The sequence below is a fragment of the Acanthochromis polyacanthus genome, chromosome 18 (genome assembly GCF_021347895.1).
Source record: "Acanthochromis polyacanthus isolate Apoly-LR-REF ecotype Palm Island chromosome 18, KAUST_Apoly_ChrSc, whole genome shotgun sequence".
Lineage (NCBI taxonomy): Eukaryota > Metazoa > Chordata > Actinopteri > Pomacentridae > Acanthochromis > Acanthochromis polyacanthus.
In genome coordinates, this window is record NC_067130.1 from 14,910,366 (window position 1) to 14,933,139 (window position 22,774).

The 22,774-nt window shown below is 41.0% G+C and overlaps 1 protein-coding gene across 1 annotated transcript in view; it reads left to right on the forward strand.

Moving 5' to 3' along the window:
* fibcd1b (fibrinogen C domain containing 1b) overlaps positions 1 to 22,353 on the forward strand; it is a 111,854-nt gene extending 89,501 nt beyond the window's left edge. The window contains 2 exon segments of the mRNA XM_022192485.2: positions 16,171 to 16,350; positions 18,632 to 22,353. Coding sequence (XP_022048177.2) covers positions 16,171 to 16,350; positions 18,632 to 18,897 — 446 coding nt within the window. The 3' untranslated portion in view covers positions 18,898 to 22,353.
* Positions 22,354 to 22,774: the final 421 nt, after the last annotated feature.

Sequence of the window (22,774 nt, forward strand, 5' to 3'; positions counted from 1 at the left end):
AATTTCATCTACGTGCACAGACAGAATGCGCATAAAATGCTGATTTGAACCTGATGTGGAGTCAATAAAAGGCTGTTACCTTGCCAGAAGGTCACAGCTTAGAGAAACTCTCCAGAAAGCTCTACACAGTCTACCCCTGAACTCTCTCTGTTCGCGTTAGAGGGAATAAATAGCCTCATTATTTTACCAGGCACTCACCATCCATCCCCATGTGTCGCTTCCATTGTTTCTAAAAAACTCCTACGTTACTGTGAAACCTCTTAATTCTCTGCACACAATAGCCGCCGTAGCCAAACTGTAAGAATTATTAGTGGACATTTAAAAATTTTCTTACAATATAATTTGCCGTTTGTCTCCTCCGTAACGCAGAGCCAGTCACCGGATGATTTGTTCAGCCTGAGGAAGCACATATTAAATTCAAAAGTGTTGTTTGCAGCAGGTGACATTTAATACCTGAGACTCCACTTAAAAAACAAGCTGTCAGTTTACATATCTTAGAACACATCAGTGTGCTCTGTTAGCACTGCTATGAGGTAGTTAGCTGGTATCCTTTTTACAGTCTGTTAGTCATTTGCTTCTTGGTGTCACCACAGGTTTCACAAAACACTGATCAGATTACTATTTGATGTCCAAAAAATATGGTATACAAAAACTCCAGATTCTCTGTAACAATAATGCTTACTCTACCATCTCATACAAGTGCTGCTTTAAGATAAAAAATGGAAAAAAAATAGTGCCTGTCATTGTTTAATTTTCTCTGTGAAGTAATAGTTCTCAGTTTTAATACATGGTTTCAAAGCTAAAAGCATTAATTTATCCATTCATTAGTTGTAGCCAGTTTAGGTGGATCTGGTGGATTACATTGTTACTACTTATAAAAGGCCTGTAGTGTCATTATTAAATGAACAATGACACTACATCAGTGTTGTTATATTAAATACAATGACACTGATGTAATAATTAAGGATTAACAAAGCAGAAAATAAAGCATACATTATTTTCATTCATTATTTAATGCAATAACAAGTGTGTCATTTCACTTTGGGGATCATATGGCAAAAAAAGAGCATCACTAACTTTCTTTATATGCGAAGTCTGTGCTCAGGGAGGGAACAGAAGATTCTGAATGATACAACGAGCATCTTCCATCCAGAATCTGAGGTGCTGTCATCAGGCAGAACATTCAGGATACCAAAGCATATACAAGAATTCATTCAACCCATCCATCATCAATATATTAAATAGCGATAAATAAGAGGAATGTATGATTTTATTGGGCTTGATAGACTGTGTCTTAAATATATATTATCGTATTTAGTTACATCTATCCTCTTTACGACTTTTTTAGCATCTTAATTTATAGAATCTATGTTTTTATTTTTATTTACAACTGCTGTCTTTATATTATTTTTGCATAACTTGACAAACTGATGGTCAATTACATCTTATTCATTCATTCATTCATTCATTCATTCATTCTTTTATTGTGACTAAGAGATGCCTTCTGTATTACCAAAAAGTGTAAATATTCACAATAAAATCATCCACATCCACCTAATATACATTTATGGCACAAAATAGCTTCCACTTTTGTGATTTATGCCCACGATGACTTCATTAATTCACCTATTGACTGAACATGCTAAAAAAAACATGTTTTAGCCACTTAATTCTGTGCCATCATAACATAATAATTGCACTTTCCCTACTTAGTGCAGATTTACACTGCATCTGTGATACATTTTACAGTCACTAATGGATAGTAATGCTAAAATTTCATAAGTGTAGAACCTTTCAACTCAAAATGACAGCAAATTCATCTCAAGCAAAACAACACATTTCTTGATCATAAAGAGATAACCCACAATACAAGAAAAACTGTTGCTCTTGAATCTCTTGTGCAGCTCTTTACAGTCAGTGTCTGCCCACAGACATTGCTCATGTTGGCTTTCTACCCTCCGCATTTCCTCCCTCCCAGCCATACCCACTGATAATTATAATCCAGAAAGCCATTTCATGAGGTAGTAAAACCCCAGCAGTTTGCTACCACTGTATTTACTCGCTCACCATGGCACAGTGTACAGTTTCAGCAATGTGTTTCATACAATCACTGTGATAATGAGTGACTCCAGCATGAAAAGAGCTTTATGAAGCGTATGTATTGCTTTTTGTCCTTGACGATACATTTAATATTTGAAAGACAAGCAAAATCCCTGGAAAGGTACAATGCTGAATGCATTTGCTACTCTAGATAAATGATGTTTGTCTGAGGTCACTGACTAGTGTCTCTCAGTGTGGGTGCGTGGGTGCTGTATAGTCTCCTTTGTGGCCTACTGTGCTGATTGAGCTGACTTACATTAATGTCTTTCAAACAAGATGTAATATGTCACAACAAGTTTTCTCTCTCGGCATTAATTGCATTAAATCTCACTTCATATGTTTGTACATTCTCATATGTACCACTCAGTCCATTCATAATCCGTCTGCATAACCTATGTGGACAAATGCAGATGGATGGTTAGTATGCGTTTGTATATATGCATGAGTATATGTTACACTTTTACTGTATTTGTAGTGCAGAGGCACTGGAAATCTTATCAAAGACTACTCCAGTAAATTGAATTTCAGGTGTGAGTACAAGTGTATGGGTCTAATAAATGCATTTAATGTGTTGATTAATGTGCCAGCACAAGCTACTGAGCACAAGTCAACCCTGGGGAACTCATTGAGATTAGTGCAGAGCCCAGCTGTCTGGAAATACAGGAATATATCCTATGATACCATATCCCGCATGACAAAGAGAAATATAAACAATCCCCTGCAATCTATTATTTAGAGCACATGTAAGTGTTTTCAGTTAAAGCTCCTCCAAAACTGCATTCATATTCAATCAATTATTCAAGAGTGTGATTCCTCTTCAGTGAGTCTGACACAGTGATGTTGGCTGTCCAGGGATCCAGTCAGCCAGCCAGCTGAGGCCTTGCCAATCAGTCCTGACACAATGATGCCTTGGCCTCCAGTTCTGCCTGTGCTTCCTTCAGGAGGGTATGCTGTCTCTGATTGGTGCGGCTGTACCCTGGCAGACACTCCATCTGCACTAGATTGCAGTGCTGGAGTGGAGATAGCTGCAATTTGCAGCAATTCGCCCAGTAATTTCGATATGTATGAGGACGAGAGCAATTCGGGGCCCTCTCTGCAAGACCCAGGTACTTTATTTGAAGCCTCTCATCACCAGCCCACAGGTATATTCCTCCACCTTTCTGCTTGTGCTGGTGCCAAAGTCTGGTCTGACCCGCGGTGCACACAAGGCTCTTTAAAAGGGGAAGGGATTTTATCTTCCAGAAGATGTAAAAACTTTATGAGCAGAATCTGCCCATAAAGGAATGTTGAATGAGCACAGATGGGATGATTGAAAATTTGATTGAGGAATGATTAAATAGATCTTCTAATGGTAGTGACAGAAAAATCTTTATACCCAGGACCCAGCTTCTCCCCACATAACTCGCTTTCTATTTTGTTTCATGTAATAATTCATTTCATCATTCGTCTGAGTTTCTTTAAGGGCTTTCACTTTGAAAACATCAAACTGCTTTTCAGCACACGTCACTGTGCGCCACTGCTCATGCCTGGTCACACGTTAAACAACAGAGTATGTAGGTTCACAACTCATAAATTCAAGTCGTCCCAACTCCTCTGAGCTAAAATAAGCCCACATTTCTGAAGGATGGCACCCATGTTTGGTGCTTCTGCATTGTGAATAAGAGTCTAAATAAGGGGTGACGCTCTGCTAGCCGTGAAAAGCATGCTTCTCCCCCTGAATTAAACATATGTCTGACACCCCAGTGCTACTTTACAATGTAAGGGTTATTGCCTCTTTGAGAATCCCTCGATTGAAGTTATCTCATCATTAACTCATGAGCTCAGTCTTGGCAAAGGCTGTGCTAGCAATGCACATTTGTAGGTAATTATGAGCTATTTTCTGCTTTTTCTATACCACAGTCTGGCTTATAGTTTAGCTTTATTCTACCAACAATCAGAGCCTTGTGTGTTTTTATTCACTAAACGGTCAGAAAAAGCTTTTCAGTTGACGGTATTAATATCTGAAGCAGAGTGTCATGACTTCTCAAAAAGTCATCGAATTCTAGTGACGCATGGCGCTTAATTAGCACTGAACTTTTAGCAACCTCATTACAGGCAAACAACGCTTGAGGGTCTGAAGATATGTGGCCCCTTTGGACTCTCTCCCTCTCAAGCCCCTCATTACTTTGACCCTGGAATCAGAGAGAGACTTACTAAGACCATCGCATTGCCCTTGCCCAGCCTGTAATGATGTCACGTGCCTTTGATCAAAGCCTTCATGCAATTTCAGTGTTCCACTCCATGTTCATCATCCTTTACTCCATGTCAACTCTCTCTTCCTGTTTCTCTCTCCGCCATTGTTCATCCGACCATGTCCATTCTGCTTAGTTAGATTTAATTCATTTCACAATTTTTACCATTTCCCCCACAAGAACTCAACCGATCAAGCCAGCTTAAGAAGTTTATATTTTTATGAGGCCTGTTGTTACTAGCAAGCCTGAATCCAGGAATACATACTCTACAGCCAGTCTAAACCTTTTATTAGATATTAAATCCTATTTGGATATTCATATGCTTTTTTCAGTGTTTTTTTTTTATTATTTAAAATTGGTTGTCTACCAGTTTTCTATTTCAGTTTGGTTGAATCAAATATATTTCGATTTTTTATTTTATTTCTTTTCACTGTATTTATTCGTGTTGGTTCAAGTTGGTTTTCCCCAGGTCTGTATCAGATCAGTTGAAAAGTTAAAAAATTCATGACTTCTTTTTGGTGGATCAATCCCACAGATTGTGCATAAAGATGGATGAACCAACCATCAAGTTCCTGAAATGTGGTTTCAACCTCAATGTAGAGCATTTGTGAAAATGTCTCCAAGCATTGCTCTGTTCAGTGAAGGTAGACAGCTATCATGCAAACAGGTCTCGCCCCTTATTATGCAGAATTATAAGTTGTGATACAGTTGAAATGGGTGAGCTATACAAAAGTTCAGCCTCTGCACAGTTGTCAAAAATAAGGAAATTACCTACAGAGACTTAAACTGTTATTTTACTTGGCTGTAGACGTGTTTATTTCTCCTGTAAAGTTGGCTGTTTCATCATGGAGGTCTGTGGGGATTGACTCGCTTTTGGAACAAGCCTCAAGTGGCTCTTTGAGGAACTGCAGTTTTTGGCACATCTGTGCTTGGCTCCATTTCTCAGCCCTGGAGAATGCTGCCTGATCAGTACATGTGTTATACTATATGAATATACACATTTATTTAATTTACTCTTTACCCTCTAAGATAATTGTGTCGACTGCTGAACCTTGAAACTTTGCATCTGTGTGAATGCTGCATACCCAGTGGATCTTTATGCCGTCTGTTGCCAGTCCTTCCCGTCAAGCTGGGGCTGCTCTGCTCATTTTGTTTTACCTGAGAGCACCTCTAAATATTAATGTGGTCTTCTCCCTGAATTACAGCCTTGAAGGCCTGCCAACTCTCCCAGCATTTGTCTACCTGCCTCTCTTTCTCTCTTCCACCTTCCCTCTGCGTCTCCCTTCACCACTCTTGGCTCAGTCTTTCCACCCCGAAGGTTAATTTCTGATGATATCAGATGTGATGGGTTGTTGGCTCTCATTCTTCTCTCTCATGATTTTATGACTCTAATCCTGCCACTTGAGCAAAATCCCCTCCTTTATTTTGCCCAGTGGATGGCATTTGGAAGCATTTAGTTTCACTAAGACGTGAGCTTGAAAGCAAACCTGAAATCTTATACTGACATCTATCTGAGCTATCCGGCATCAGATAAATTCGTCTTATGTGAAGCTAGCCGACATTGAAATCGGCATGCTTTCAGAGATTGAAATTTGTTGCATCACCGTGTCTTACCTGCCCTTCTTATCAGAAAAATATGAATCAGGTTGGAGTGGGATAAACATAACAGCTGACTTGGCTGAGGCAGAAACTTAAGCCACAATTCTAAAGTTTTCTCACTGGTATATTGCTGTTTTGAACATCTGAACTGTGCGAATTGAATAATACCGCTCTGAAAAAGACACTAATGATGAGATGCACAAGTGAGTAATAAAAGCTAATAGAAAATATTTAAACACACTGTAAGACAATGCAGTTACAAACAAAGGAAGTGTACATTTTAACTGCTCTCTTTTCAAAATCAACTCATCCAAATGCTATCATTAGAGATGAGCCACCTACATGTTTGCAAGCAAGAAAACACAGTGTAGGAGGGAGCCTTTGTAATGTGATTATTTAATCCATGATACTCTGATATTGTAGACTGTTGAAGGCAATATTTACTTGTCCAAACATTTGTCAACATGTGAACCCAAACTGCATGTATAATGAGATTACCGTCAATAATCACAGTCAACTGCTTAGTCACAGCAGACATTCTGACATCCTCATCTTTGCTCAGTGATGTCTGCATGAATTATTCTTACAGCAAGTGCAATGTTTTATGCATAATATATCATAACAGGACGTTAATAAACAAGACAATTCCACACGGCCCTTACCGGTGAAATGCTGAAATGATGGGATGGAAATGAATATGGAGAAAGTCAGTAATGAGGTGAAATAATTATTACATATCTCTACATAATGTATAAATGTAGGTTTGTACATCAGGTGGTAATCATAGAACAGCGTGTGTGTGATGTCAAGGTAGAGCTTGGCTGAACTGTGGCAGAAATGTTAGTTGGAAGGGAAAATGACATTAGTTTTAATCAAGACTCATTGCTACTACATCCCGATGCATCATTGTGACCTGCCAATTAGCTTTGCATCTTGCATGTTGCACCAACCCCTGCCTGTCCTCTTCCATTAAAATAACATGCCCACTCATTAATAATCGTCATGATGCAGGCAGGAGGATGAGGAGGCTTTCAAAATAAACGACAGTCTGCGCAGAAGGAGCTCCCAATCAAGCTCACTAGCGGCAGCTGAAGCCTACAAACATGCAATTAAATTGTTCAAGCTACATTATAAGCAACACGAGCGAACTTGTCGCCTCCTCCGTGTCGTACTGCGAGCTCACGCTGACAGCAGCAACAAGAGACAATGCAACCGGTACTCATTCATTTCCAATGAGTACTGGGAGATGCGGCGCAGCGGAGAAGGGAGTGACAGCTGGCGGACAGATTTCAGCAATTCAGTCAGGCAGGGCTCAACTTTTAAACCAGCACAGATGTGTGGCATTCACAGACACCTCACTGTGGCTTTATGATGAATACATTAGATAAGATAATTAAAAATAATAGAACACTTCTATAGATGTTGGTCAGTTTAGGAATACTTGAACTATGGCCAGGATTTGTGTATTTTCGCAAATATAACACACTATGTTATAAAAAATAATCGGTGCGTCTCTTCATGAAACATGCACAAAATCCCTGCTGGCATGAATTACACAAATACCATATGTGCAAATGAGAGGGCAAGATGTAGTTGGAAACTCAAAGCAAGTCGTGTAGTCCAAACTGTTTGCTAGTAGTATCTGAGAGTTGTAAGAAATAAATTACCAGTTCAAACAATTAGGTACATATTGTGGATAAATGTTTCAAGTAATCAGCTAAGTGTTATGGATAAAAACTTAAAATGCACAGTTAAAAATGATGGCTAAACAGCTGAAATAGAAAATATATGTAAAGACAATGAATGTCTGTGAATCCTAAATCCTAATAGTTGAAGAGTTTTGAAATTAGCGTCAAGTAGAACATAGTTGGTTGAGACATTCGAATTCAGTTGTAGTAGAAGCACAAACCTCCCCACCTGTGTGAAAATAACAACATCAGGTTTGATATAATTAACGATTTTAAACACGTGCACTTGATGGTAGGTGTTAATAAAGATTCTCTTCAATTCATCTGAGCGAGCTGTGGGGTGCATCACACAGAAAAAGTTGAAGCGTAGAGTGCAAGTCTCTGCTGATGACAAATACTGCTGGGCTTTTATTTTCTAAAAACAGAAAGAATAGATTTTCTCGTAACTATTTAATATTCTGTGAATTGTATCATCAAACTAGCATTTAGGCCTTCGTGACAATACACACAGCCTGTGACGGGTTGATTACTTGTCTACTGATTATACATGCCTCAGTGTTGCATAATTCTAAATGTTTGGTCCTCTAAGCTTCCTTGTGTTGCTGAAGAAGGTTTTCTTAATTGCTGGATAATTGAGCAGAATTTAATGTTTACTTATTTGTTGTGGTAGAATCATTTTTTGTGCACTACAGTCATTGCATGTTAGGAAAGTATTATAAATGAAGTAAAGTATGGATATGTAGAGTGCTTACTTGGATGAAACCATTGTACAACCACATGTATGGCTGCTTAGGAAGAGGTTTACCAATGACTACCTCTATACAGTCAACAACCACAACATTAGACTCATTTGGCTGACCCATCAATGCAAAGACACAGGACCCCTGGGGGTGTCCTTTGGTGTCTGACACTGGGTGGTTAGCTGCTGATCCTTTGAGTCCTACGGTTTGCAGGTTGGGGCCTCCGTGAAGCCGCTTTGTTCCAGTACATCTCATGGATGTTCAATCAGATTAGGAATTAGGGAGTTTGTAGGCCAGGTCAGTGCCTGGGGCTCTTTGTAATGTTCCGCAAGCTGAGGAGTTGCTGCAGTGTGGAGGGGCCTATTGTCCTGCCAGTAGGGTGCCGTTTCCATGAGAGTGTGTATTTGATCTGCAACAATGCACAGGTGGGTGGTACATGTCAAAGCAACATCCACATGAATGCCAGGATCCATGCTTTCCCAGCAGAACATTGCATTGTAACTCGACGATAAATGTTCGCTTCACCTCTCAGTACTTCCAGTCAGCATCGGTTTATTTATATTATGTTCACTTCATATAACAGCACCGCTAAAATGTAGCATTTAGTCATTTCAAGCAGATAAAACTATTACTTTTGCAGGGTATGTGGCCCATAATGCACACAGAGAATTTCAGAGTACAAAGTACACTTGTTTCATGGTGGATTAACATTTAATTATACCTTGCATTAGAACAGCGCCATAACAACTTTCTCGCGTCTGTCTATCTCTGGCAATCATTTAACAGCTCCACTGGGTAGCCACGCAAACAGCATTGCTTTCAGCTGCTGTCAGCCCTGTGATCCTATGTGGTGTAGCGTTGTGTGCTCACGCTTCCCAATTAAACATGATCCTTGACCTTGAAGTGATAATGAGCAGACATCCAAATTTACAGCCTGATTTGGAGAAGTCCTGCTTTTCCTGTGATTGCAGCGCTCGTCATCATTTTTGTGAAGAGTCACAGATAAGTAGTAGCTGTCATTCTGCGCACCATTCATCAAATGTACAGACCCGAAACTTTGCACCTCCAGTCACGCTTAACCGCCCCCGTCTGCGGCAACTCCCGTTAAAGCCGCTGGATTTAATTCAGTGAAAATGCTGGAGGTCTAAAATATGCGGCTCAGCAAGCTTACGTCGAGTCAGAAACCCATAAGATTCAAAGGAAACAATATGTATTAATAATATATTGCAAAATGTATCTATCTTCAAAGATGAAGCAAGTGACTCCTGAGAGCGGTAATGAGGGCGCTGTGGGCAAAGTGAACAAACATTCCCAAGATCATTATTCCCAAGTTAGATTCAGCCTGGGGAACGGCACCGTGTGTTTGCTGCTGAACAAATAGTACCGCTGAAATGTTCGTTCAGCTGAAGAATATTCTGTATTTGGCCTTGAAATGCTTTTGACTATTGTGAAATCAGCCTCCTATGCACTTGTTCCATCAATCAAAAGCACAGTGTGTGTCTCTGTGTGTGTGAGTGCAACCAAGCCAGAAAAAAGTGCAACCCTCTCACTCTTTTTCTAACAAGCATGAAAGAATTGGAATCATGTTAGCCCCCATCGCAGGCCATATCTCATTTGATCTACAGTCAGTCTGTACATTCATCATTCATAGTAAAAAAAAAGTGAGTCGGTCGGTGTAACGGATTTGTACTTTTCAGGTTCTGTATATTTGTCAAAGGCAGATCAGGAGCTTATACTTCAAAGGATGGTGCAGAAAAAAAGCATGTATAAAGTAGTATATCCCTTCCTATAGCTAGCATTAAAAATCAAAATCTCTCGCCGAGGCTTATTTTTTCCCCAAATAATATCTTTTTCTTTATGATGAATAACTTGAAGTTTCTAGGAAAACTGACTGACTGGAGGTGGGATTGGTGAGAGGAAAGTTGCAAACAGGCATGGCAATGTTAGAGGTGTGACAGTTAGTCAGAAAATTCTTTTTCTTTTTGTCCCACCAAATGTCACAGTTGACTCTGAGGGAGCAGCAAGCTAGAGAGTTCAGCGCACACCTGTCTCTGTTTTTCTCCCTTTTCTCCTATCTTTTGATGACAAGGGGAGAAGCAACGATAGCGAGCCTTTTGTATTCCCTAAGAGGAGGCGACAGCAAGCTTTTCAGCCGCCGCGTGTTCACGTACTCCTCCACCAGCGTCGCCCCCAGTGGCAAAGGGCACAGCAACTGTCCTTGTGACGATGGAAATGGCCCACAGTAGCACGGACTCCTCCCTCATCCACAATCTCTGTAGAGTAAAAACAGCTTGACAGGAAGATTAAGCTAGAGGGAGCGATGGAGAAGCAGGAGGGAAAGAACGACAAACACAAGGGAGGGTTGAGGTATGACGGTAAGGGAAGAGGAGGAGGGGATAGAAGCAGTACTGCTTCTTTTCTCCCTTTCTGCTGAAACAGTCTCAGGAGCTGCCCCCCAGCAACTGAGAGAGAAAAGCATGATGAATAATTAACTTAGAGAAATGTCACAAACGGCAGAGAGAAGTGTAATCATTTCTCTGTTGGGTTTAGGGATCTTTTTTTTATTATTATTCTTTTCCTTTATGCCCTGTAGTGCCGCATGTGCTACACTGAGACTGAGGGCACAGGGCTGCAACCCGTCCCCTAAAAGCATCAAACACATTTCCCTACACACTTTTCAAATAAAAGCAAATAAATCATTAATATTTGGACCTTTTAGCAGTATCACAGAGGCATCTCATGGAGGTCTTCTACATTTTTAATCAAGTCATTGATGTCAGTCTCATTAGCTGTGAAATCACATTTAAAGATGAAGAATCTCTGGTGGTAATGGCTTAATCAATGCCAGAAAGGCTTGAGCTTTGTTTCGCTTTAGTTTTGGAGAAACACAACATGCCCTCTCAGAATGAATAAAAAATAAAAATGACAAATTACTGTCTTCATGTTCTAAACAAGCTAAATTTGTCCTCTTTCCTATAAACCTCAGAGCAGTGAAAATGAGTTATGGATTACTGTGACCTAGTTTAATGAGGTAATTGCAGATATATATCATTTTTATCACCATTTTTCATAGATTTAATACCAACGAGAGCCAATAGTTGGCTCCCACATGTATTAACGTGTTCTAAATTTAATATCAGCCCGCTTTTCATGTGCAGCGGAGAACGTAGTGTTTGTCTTCTAGCCACCTGATATGTTAATACTCATGATAATGGACCTGATGAAGGAAATGTTTAGCTTTCCGACGCATCGCTATTATGAACACCACGGAAGGCCCGGCACCTTTTAGCCTCAATACTCTGTTGTTAGCACACATTGTAAAGGAGACCATAATGACATGGATGATTTAATGGAAAAGAATGCTGCAAGATTTTCGTTCCATCAATGTGCAATCAGGCACCCCCTAAATGAGATCCCTTATCGGGAAAAACACTCATTGTTCAAAATGAGATGCTGATTTTGGCAGTGTTATTTGTCTTCTTTCCAGATGACACTGAGTAATTATGCCTGTATGGTACGCTTACGTAATGTAGAGATTCATCTGTAAGAAGAGAGTACAAAGAAGATTGCTACCCATACATAATTTGTTGTTTGAAGCTTTGAATAGCATTGTGAGAGACCTAAAAAATGCTCCAAGGATGTAACTCAAAGCAGGGCTGGATTAGTCCACTAGGAGGCACACAATTCTGGACACATTTTACGCAGAGGTCTCAGAAACGGGTCTTCCTACCCCTCAGGTTTGCTGCTTGTTGCGATAAACACACACTGGTTGATGATAGACCCCATGTAGGACATATTAATATTGAAATATATTACAACTAGATTAGATTTCAATGCAGAAAGCCTCTATAAGACCAGAAACATTCTGCTTCAGCAACACACACAATATGATGCATTCAGGGACTGTGAAGGTCTCAGTTTTTGCTGCTCTACTCAGCTACCCTGCTTTAATCCAGTTTTGACTCAAGGCCTATCAGAAAGAATCATTCCACACTGTGTTAGTGTAATTTCTAGTCAAAAAATAAGCTTGTGTTCTACTCATATAAACTGAATTATCTCCATCATTTATTCCACAGTGGATTTGAAAGTTTCGTGAAACAGTTATGTCCATTTTGATCTACTTTCACAAAATTGTGTTTTGTAATTATACACTCCAGGGAATATCAGTCAAACTGGTGATGGGTTGTTTCAGTGAGATAGCTCTCTATTTTTCTCCCCCTAAATCATGTTTTCTCTTATTTCTCAGTCAAAGGATTATCAATCAAACTGGTGTTGGTTTATTCATTTCATCTAATGAACTCTTCATCTCATTATTTCTGCGCATAACATAACATTTTTGAATCTGCTGCTTTAGTTAGCTTAAGTTTAGAATTTAAATGCTTTATCTTTAAATTGGATGTCAGTCTATTAATCCGCCGCTCTAGTCCACACTGAAATCTCTGAGCAATTATCTGATGGGTCTCCAATAAGAGTTGTACAGACATATGGTGCCTGGAGGCAGAAGTCCTCAGAATTTGGTGAATCTTTTCTTCCAAAATGGTCTACCACTTTGGTTTGTGATCAAAAGCTACAAAACTGAAGACATTCCTCTCAGCCTCAGCTGCGCTTTTAGTTAGTTAGCGTTAATTAGCAGCTAGGATGGTAAACACGGTAACACTAGGTAAGCACCGTGCTGCCAAAGCACAACCTTGATCTCACAGAGCTGTTAGCATAACTGTGGATCCAATTTTGTTTCTAAACAACTCTTAACTCAAGTGAATATGCAAAAAAATAAGCATTTCACTGGCACAGAAGTTGTCTTATTTTTTTCAGGGGACTGTCACATCTAATCATTTTTATTTTTAGTTGTTTGCAGAAATCCCGACGCCAGCGCTACATGTTTGTGATTAAAGGGGTGTATATAGTTTGCATGCAATTATTCTTTGGTATGTTGTTGTGACACAGTATTATTAATAATATCCTGCAGCTTGTACATCAAAATAAACATCAGCAATATAAAACTAGTCACAATAAAGGAAAAAGGGAAAATATACCCTAATTGCTTGTCAAAAGTACGTAGGACGACGCAGGTTTTTTGACTCCTTTCTCTTAAATGCCAAATCTAAGAGAGGAGTGGATAGTTTCTTCCCGACGGAGCAATCAGCATGCTAATACTAAAGCAAAACACCTTAAAAACCCTCCTTTGTATTAGAGCTAATTTTAAATAACCTAACAATAGCATTTAATTAACAGCGAGACACACCTGAGCATTTAAATTTTAACCAACGAAGTCTCTGTTGCTATTTTACTTGACTTCCTCTTTAATTATTCTGAATTGGAGTCTCACTGAGATTCTCTGGGGCTTTAATTAGGGACTGAATTAAAGTTATGTAAATACAGTTGGAAGCTGTAGAGTCTTTAAATAGAGCTGTGTTGCATCTGGTATTTTATTTTTCCTTTTTTTCTGAAAGAGAAAACATCCTAAGTCTTTCTTTTGAAGTTTGTCAAATCACTCCAGGGTACTTTTCCCTTAGGTGTTTGTGTGGATTGATACTTTTTCTCAAAGGAGTACGACACAAAAAAAACTATTTCTGCAAATGAGCCATTTTTTTTGTTTCTCTGAAGGCATGTGAAAATGTGTTGCAGTTCGGGTGTCTGTTCCCCTGCATATGTGCTTGAGTATTTATATTCTTGCGTAAGAATTAACTGGAAGCTGACGTGAATAAAGTCACCTGCCTGTGAATGTATTAATGACCGATTCTCCACCTCCAATTTGCTGATCCACTGTGAAAATGAAAAGAACGGGATCAACCTCCCATTGGGCTAGATTAAATCCAAACTAAGTGCCTGGGCCCAGACTGCGAGCTTCTGTCTCTGAATAATAATGGCTTCTTTCAGCTGTGTTTGTCATCAAATTAGCCCTCTACTTCAGACGGGGCGCTCTCAGAGAGCAATTCTCGACAGCGATGGAATTCAAATTAGGCAGAGTCAGTTTGAGGTTTGTAAGGTTTTAAAAGGAGAATGAGTTTCATTTGTGAAGGCGATGATTGCCATAGGAGGTTAAAAAAAAGGACAATATTCAGGTTCAAAAAAACACCTTCTCTCCTGTGGTGCAGCTACTTTCACTGTAATTCTTGGTCACGTTACAGGACAGACTGCAAACAAACCTTTTAACCAGCTACCGCAACCTACAGCTTGATCTACATGCTCTAAATCTAACCCTCACCTGTAATCATGAAGATTTTTTTAACATTTACGCTTAGCTTTAACTCCCTAATAAACACCGTAAACGTAAAGAATGCATTTATAAGCTCAGGGGTGATGTTTAACCGAGTCTTGCAGTTCACTTTGTTTGTCTTCCTGCCTTGAATTTGGGGTTTTGAAGACCTAGGTAGAGTTTTTTCCTGCGTCTCTCCGCCTGACACGCTGTTCCTCTTGTACCTTTGATCAGCCCAGTAGAGGAAAACTTGCCCTGGGAAGCCGCATCACTCCAACACAGCAGGGGGACACACAGAGCAGGAGGGGGCAAGGAAGAAGGGCTGGAAACCCTGTTTTCCCTCTGGCGCTTTCTGTCTAACACTCGCTCCCTAAAGGATAGCAATAATTAAAAGATCCAATCGGGGCATCGGATAGAAAGTGATGGCAGGCTTGAATCTGAAAGTTGATACAAGGAGGATGTGTGCAAGTTCATGAAATGGTTTGGAGACGAGATCAAAAGGTAATTGGGAGTTATAGGTGGGTAACTGACATGAAGTTTTTCTTTAAACCAAATTACTTTCACCTGAAAAGCTGCTATAGAAAAAACTGACTAATGACGGCACTTCTTCTTTGGCAATTCCTTCTCCAGCTGAGCGTCAAATTAGCCTATTTAGCCTTTTTTTTCCCTCACTATTTTAGTAAATATACCCAGTGAGAGCACAGCAGTTTGTCCTCTCTATAGTACGGACCTGAAGGGATTTGAAATGATCACATTAGTGCTGTAGTGAGAGCTGAATTGCTCATCTTTTTATCAGTATGATTTGAATGATTTGACAAGCATAACTAATGTGAGCACAGAATTTACATTTCTGTAGATTTTTGTTATCATGAACCTAGAAATGTTGACCTAAAGGAATGTCTCCAGTAAAGCAAAGGGGAATTTCTCTCAACTTGGATTTACAAAGTGTAAAATCTTTCTTATTTTGAAAGAATGAAGACGATGAGGTCCTGCAAGCTTCTACAGTCCACATTTCATCATTTCCATGTGAAGAAATACAGACTGTCCAACTTGTCATGGAGAGTTCAAAGCAATTACAGACAAACTGACCATCTTAAACTCAGCTATTCAGTGGAATTTAGCTATTCTGCTCCTTTTAAACGTACCTGAACATTGGACTGAACATGAATTGTGACTTAATATCACCAGTTTAGTTAGTAAAAGTGGTCAGACATGCTCTAATAGAAGCTGATGTTGTGAAAAACCAATGCAGCAAACTTTCTGAATATTTCTACTGCTTGTCAGTGTGGAAAAAAACATTAGTATTTGGTGTCATTACTTAATCTAAGATCACACATTTTGATGGATTCAGTAGTTTCAGTTGGTCTCAGAAAGCAGCTGTGTGAGCAGAAGCCAGTCTGCACACTTTTGAAAAGAAACTAATCTCGCTTTGAAAGAGAAACCCTACACATGCAGGATGAGACTCTAAATGGGACAAAAACCACGTTACATCTTATTTCCCAGAAAATGTATGGCTCTGAGAGGGCGCCGAAATAGCTTTATATTGTTTGCCCAGACCTGCGATAGTACTTTGTAATGGATTGTTTTGGTCTGTGTCTCACTCTTTTTCCCTGCAGGGCTGAAGCAGATCCATGCCCTGTCCATCCAGGGTAACTATGAGCTTCGTATTGACTTGGAGGACTTTGAAAATAGCACAGCGTACGCTCAGTATGGTACCTTTGGAGTGGGCCTCTTCTCAGTGGACCCTGATGATGATGGATACCCTCTGACTGTGGGAGACTATTCCGGCAATGCAGGTATGTGCCGCATACCGAATAAACACTTTTCTTCCAAGATATACTGTGTCGGCACTCTGATTAGTATCCGCTATTTTCTGCACATTTATTCGTCTAACCTAATTGCAGACACAGCAGTAGGTGAACCTCCAGACAACTTTCTTTGCACTCTGCCTGCGAGTAAAATATTAGAGTGTTATTTTTACAGTGCAGCCAGTGTGTCCACTTGTTAAACCGTGCAGACAGATGAACAAAGAGAAGGGGACTTCTGGTGTCTGCGTCTCAGCTCCCCAACCATCAGATCCAAGCCAGCTACCTGTCACCTTGATTAAATTACTGCCAATTAATTGCGCTGCTTGACCTGCAGCGTAAACAAAAACCTGCCGCTGAAAATGAAGAAGCAATTTAAAGAACCTTTGGGGAGCGCCGCTTTCAGAGCACAGAGAGAATGGGGACAGATATGAGAGATGCAAGCAGGCGAGAGATGCGGAGAGGAACAGGAGGAGGGCTGCAAGAAAACTAGGATGGAAGGGGACAGGTGCGAGAGAAGAAAAGGTAAATAAAAATGAGGATAGAGATATCTAAGGGACAGAGGAGACACAGAAGCAGAGGAGGAAAAAAGAAACCAGAGGGGAAGGGAAAATGAGTTGTGTGTATAGCAGCTTTTAGCCCAAATAAAGTGTCTGCTCAAAGTTCCTGTGATGCTCCGTGGCCTGACCTTGAACTCATTTGCCTGTTGGACATTTGAATGCAGTCAAATTAAGCACATTCATACTCTGTGGATGCTTTCACATCAGCTTCCCTCTAGGCAGTGCCGCCCTTATTATTATTTGCAGTAGTAGTAGTAGTGTTTTGCTCTGTTGCCGCTGCTTTCCGATCAGCTGACAGGTGCTCGTTCTGGGCTGGAAGCAGCTGGATCTTAATGGGCATCAGAGGAGGCTGCCGGCCCCCAGCCACCAAGGTGACATCCAGCGCCTTGTAAATGAGCCTTTAAGTGCTTCTGTTTTGTTTTTTTCCCTCTTTCCTCTTTACACACCCTCTGGACATCATCCTATTGTTGACACCATTGAGCTGTGTCTTTTTTTCTTCTTCTTCTTTCTCCACCCCCACTATCTCTTTCCTTCTACCATCTAGCAGCACGCAACATGAGTATTAGACATGTCTGTCAAATTATTTTTCCCACTGAGTGGTTACCATAGTAATGCTAAATGGAGAGTAAAGTAGGACAGGGCGTGAGGGTAAGGAGCTGGATGCCACATCCTGGGCAATTAAGGGCTGTTTGATGCCCTGACGAGCTGTTAGCCATCACCTGATGGCTGGTGAAGCAGCCTTTCATTCGGCTCGCAGCTTTATCTTTCCATCCACTTCTAGTCACAGTGTGGGGCCTGCTTTGGGAAGAAAGTAAGGGACAGGGAGCGAAAGCAAGGTATAGGGAATTTATTGAAAATTATGTGCTCTTTGAACATCCATTTGCTGAAAACTTTTGGTCTGCCGCTGTTTCTGAGAGGACGTTGCTTTCATTTCACTTGTGAGACTCTTCGAGCTGAGAGTCCCAGAGTATTTGTCGACTTTGCCAGTGAGAAATCTTTATATAGTCAGGAGATATATTCAGCTCAGCAGTTTGATTGTGTGGATCGGAGTTAACATCCGGACCATGATTAAGGGCACTTAGGTGATGCCACTTGGCTGTGCTGCATCCCTGCAGTGGTTTTACATCATTGTCATTTTCACAATCAGGGCTGCAGCAAAGAGTCTCATTCATTATTGTGTATGCCTTCAAAGCTTTTTGATCCAGTGCAAAAGTACCTAAACTAATTAAACCAGCATTTGTGATTAAGCGTATTCTCTCCTCTAAAACATTTGCGTCTATTAACTGACAGACATCCTGATGAAAATCATTGGGGGCGGGTTACTAATAAGAGCAAGATATAAAGGTCACCACAGAACCTTTGATAAATTGGCTACAAAGCCGTCTGACCTCCTGCTTTAGATAATGAGAAGAAGCACTCTGGAGAACTGCGGAGCTTTATTTTTCCTTATTTCAACTTTCTCTGTTTATTAAAATGATTAATTGAAAGGCCAAATCCCGTTTTGAACCTGTGAATCTGTCTAATTGCTGGTTTCAGGTGTGGGATTATTCTCGCGAAAGATAAAAGGGACATGCAATAGCTGTTAAATAGAAAAGTTTCTTTTTTTTAATCACTCAGCTGCTCTTGTTGGTTTCAATCAGATGTATGTTTTGCACAGATGCCCTGCTTTTGTGTGCACTGACACATTCAAATTCTCTTGCACTTTTTTTCAGGTGATTCTCTGCTGAAGCACAATGGAATGAAGTTCACCACCAAAGACAAGGATAATGACCACTCGGAGAATAACTGCGCCTCCTTCTACCACGGCGCCTGGTGGTACCGAAACTGCCACACCTCCAACCTTAACGGCCAGTACCTGCGCGGGCAGCACACCTCGTACGCCGACGGCATCGAGTGGTCCTCCTGGACTGGCTGGCAGTATTCCCTCAAGTTCTCCGAGATGAAGATCCGTCCCACCCGCGACCCTGACAATAAATGACACTGACAAAAGAGAAAGAAGAAGAAGAATATAAAAAAAAAGAAAAAATTTTTGAAACATTACAAACCACGATTTCTGACAGCTAGATGGAGTTATTTGTCTTGATATTGTTTATCCACTAAAACATACCTCTTTGAGTTTCGTTGACTCAAGCTGTTTGCCTCGTGATGTCTCTCTTCCTTTTTGCTCCTCTTCCTCCGTCACTCAGCTCTACCAGTCATGACGGCTGTCATAATCCGTCCTGTGGTCCCATTCTTTTTAAAAAATAATACCCTTATTTTTGACCATTCAGTCCACAACAACAGCATACCAGCAGCCCTGAGCCCACAGTCCACTGCGCAAGCTTTACTCAGGCTTACATGGTGGTCCAACCGTCCCCTGCAGAATCACACACCAGTGAGTTTTCCCTGACATGTAACTCTGACCTCCCATCTGTGCTGACATGGCACTCAGACTGCGGTTCACTCTCACTGCCCATTGCTGCATAATCTTTGAATGGACAGGTCTGGTCCACATAGAAGAGGAAAAAGAAACACCGTCCACATGAACCGGAGATACAAATTCTCAATTTTCCCCCCTCCCTTTGTGAAGGAGAGTTTCACCTGTGAGAAGGGACGACACAGCGGTGTGCCGTGTCACATTTACGTCCGCGATCTGTGTGAATGAGACCCAGCAGGGTAGCGGCGAGGAAGAAAGCGCGAGGCCTCTGATATTGAGAGGGAGGCGGAAAACGAGGAAACAATTTGACAAGAGGTAAATTGGCTGAAGAGAACGGAGGAGGGAGGGAATCAAAAGGGGGGAGAGAAGAGGAAGAGAGGAGGTTCCAAAAAGGATGACAAAGAGGAAAAAGAAAGAGACAACAAAGGATCTCATTCATCTAACTTGGGCCATTAGGGAGCATATTGGGCACTTTGTCTGATCTGCCTGCCAGCTGAGTACTGGCCAACTGATGCAGCACTCACAGATGGTAACCCAGCACTTTGTGTATGTAGGTGCGCATGTGTGTGTGTGTGTGTGTGTGTGTGTGTGTGTGTGTGTGTGTGTGTGTGTGTGTGTGTGTGTGTGTGTGTGTGTGTGTGTGTGTACGTGTGTGAATGTGCATGTGTGTGTATGAGACAGACAGACAGAATTCTCTAACAAGATCAATTTTCTGTCATGAGTTCAGTAGAGCGTCTCGATTGACTACAATGTTTAGCACAGACCGGCTAAACATGATGCATGGCTGGACTACCTTCACTCTCTCCATCTAAGTGGTTGGAACATGAACTAACAAAGCCTGGAAGGTATGTGGCGCATTAGAGAGGAAAAAAGGCATGAGACCTCTTGAAGGAAATCTTACATCCCCCCTCATTCCCACCTCTATTGTTTGTCCTCCTTTTTTTCCCCCTCCTTCCTTTCCAGGTGATTATTACGGGGTTTGTTTGTGCGATCCAGTTTCTCTTGTCATGCAAACGGAGCAAAACTTGCTGTAAAATAAGATTTGACGCTCACAACCACTGTCTTTTTCTTCTGAGTAGAAATTCTTACAATGTGTTGTGGCAAAGTCAAAATTGCCTAAAGCAAATCAAGGGGGAAAAAAAAAAGAGAAAAAAGCGTTCCGAAGAAAAAACATAAAGGCAACATGTGGGCGGAAAATAGTGCAATTCCAATTTTTCCATCTTTTTTTCTTTTTTTTTCTTTAAAGTCAGTGAATCAACTTTTTTTCTTTTGGATGTAATAAAAGCTTTAAAATATCTGTAGATTTCATTGTACAGTGTGTATGACTTTTAGAGCATGTGAATCTGTTTCTTACTATGCTAAAACACAAAGAGAACTCAAGCACACAGACTTAACAGAATCCACTGGTTTGAAAAAAAAAACAACAACAACTTAAAACGTGAAGTGAGATGTATCTACAGAACTTTTTCCCCCTTCCTCTACCTGAGCTTCAGGAGGGAGCGGCCTGTGCTGCTCTGACGATTAAACTGGAAGAGGAGGAATGTGATTATTTCCTTAAAGCACATGCCCGTTCAAATCTGCAGCACAAATAGAAATCTTTCTACGGAGGCACAATACAGGAGAGGTTTCTAACCTCTTGGCACATTAGCTGCCTTGCTTGGGCATATGTGATCTTTCTGACATCTTGGCTTTGGAAAACTCCTGAGGCACTGGGAGACAGTCTTGAATGTGTGCTGAAGGGTGTCGGCCCAGCTGGCGGAGAGTTAATGTGTAGCACCGAGCAATGTTGCACTGAATACCTCTGACACTGGAACAGCTGTGAGCTTCTCTGTCATCGCCGGTGTCTCGGAAGGATCTCCCATCGCACCTCAGCTGTGTGCACCCAGCTAGATGTACGTCGTGTCTTGGTGGACCGCTGCCACCTCTTCTCATCAAAGCACAGACACATGTCGCAAATACTTGGAGGTTCGATAATGTCACGGGATGTGTTTAAGCTGCGTGAGGCCACTGAAGGGTAAAGGAACTGAATGGCGCGCGAGGGTGTATGCAAATGTGTGTATGTGTGCGTCTCTGTGCTAGACAGAGCATTTGTATGTGTGTACACAAGTGTGCGTCCACGGTGTTTCTGTGTGTACACATATATGCACAATGCTTCGGTTTGTACATGCCCATGTGCATGAACCAGACGAGAAACGGGAGGCTGAGGGCGTCTCTCTCTGTGGAATTTTGAAGTAATGTGATGCTTATGTACAACTTGCCTCCCCTGCTATTTGTGTTGATACCAGAGAGATTTACATAATTATAATGAACTATTACTTATTGTGATTGTGAACCCATTAGAGTGGACACCACCTTCTGGTACTGTGTTGAACTGCGCTCGTAAACCCCCCCCCCTCCGAGAAATTCCCAAAATCCACCTCGACACAGCGTTGCGCTCCTTGTATATGTTAATGCTATGTTGCCCCTTGTTATTTCAATGTAGAGACATGTATTATTTGCCATGCTCCTTTGTGTGTTTCTGTTGAGTGAATGCCTTTCTGGTCACTCTCTCTGCTGCAGCTAGCTCCAATGGAAGAGATGATAAAAGAGTGAATCAGAGGATCTAATCATTCCCAGTTATCCACTCATTACAGAGCATCAGCATCCTCCTGATCGATCCCCTCTTTCCCCAAACCTTCTATCTTTCTTACTGTGTACCTCCTTAATTGCCTCAGCCTCTGCTGCCAACCTCCCTACCCTCAGCTCCTAAATTTTCCTCTCTACTCGCTCCAGCTCCTAACTCCCATCCTCTTTATTGCAGTTTTAATTTTTTTCTTTTTTTGCGTCACTCCTGCCCCTGCTCTCCTCTCCCCGACCCTCCCGTTCCTTCATTCGCAGCGCAGAACTAACTTTGTTTCCTTTTTCTTTTACTTTTGGTGAAGTACTATAGATTGTTTTGCTGAATCTTGATACTGTGTTTTAATGTTCTTGTCAACATTTAATAAACATTCACATTTTATAAATGGGGAACACCCTGAAGTGTGCGAGTGTGTCGATTCCTTTATCTTTTTTTTTGATGCTGTTGTTTTCTCTCGGTGCATCCATGCGTGGTTATAGGAGCTCGTTTGGTATTTGCGAGTTTGTTGTTTTAATCTGGAAATCCTGATTTGATAGAGCTGAATAAAAACAAGCAATGAGCATTTAGTAGCCTTTTACCTGTCAACTGAAAACGCTGTTAATGTTTTGGAACATCGACCACAATAAAGTGCCAAGCAGAATGTGCTTGGTGTGAAAAGTAGCCCAAGCAGAAATAGAGTGCAAAGAAAATGAAAAAAAATAGGTCTGTTGGGGCCATCCACATAGATTTAGCCTTATTTGCTGAGGGTTTGAGATTACATCTCAAAGTTTTCTCTTGCAAATCCAATGCAACTGAGGTAAATCGAATTTTGTTTGTGGACCT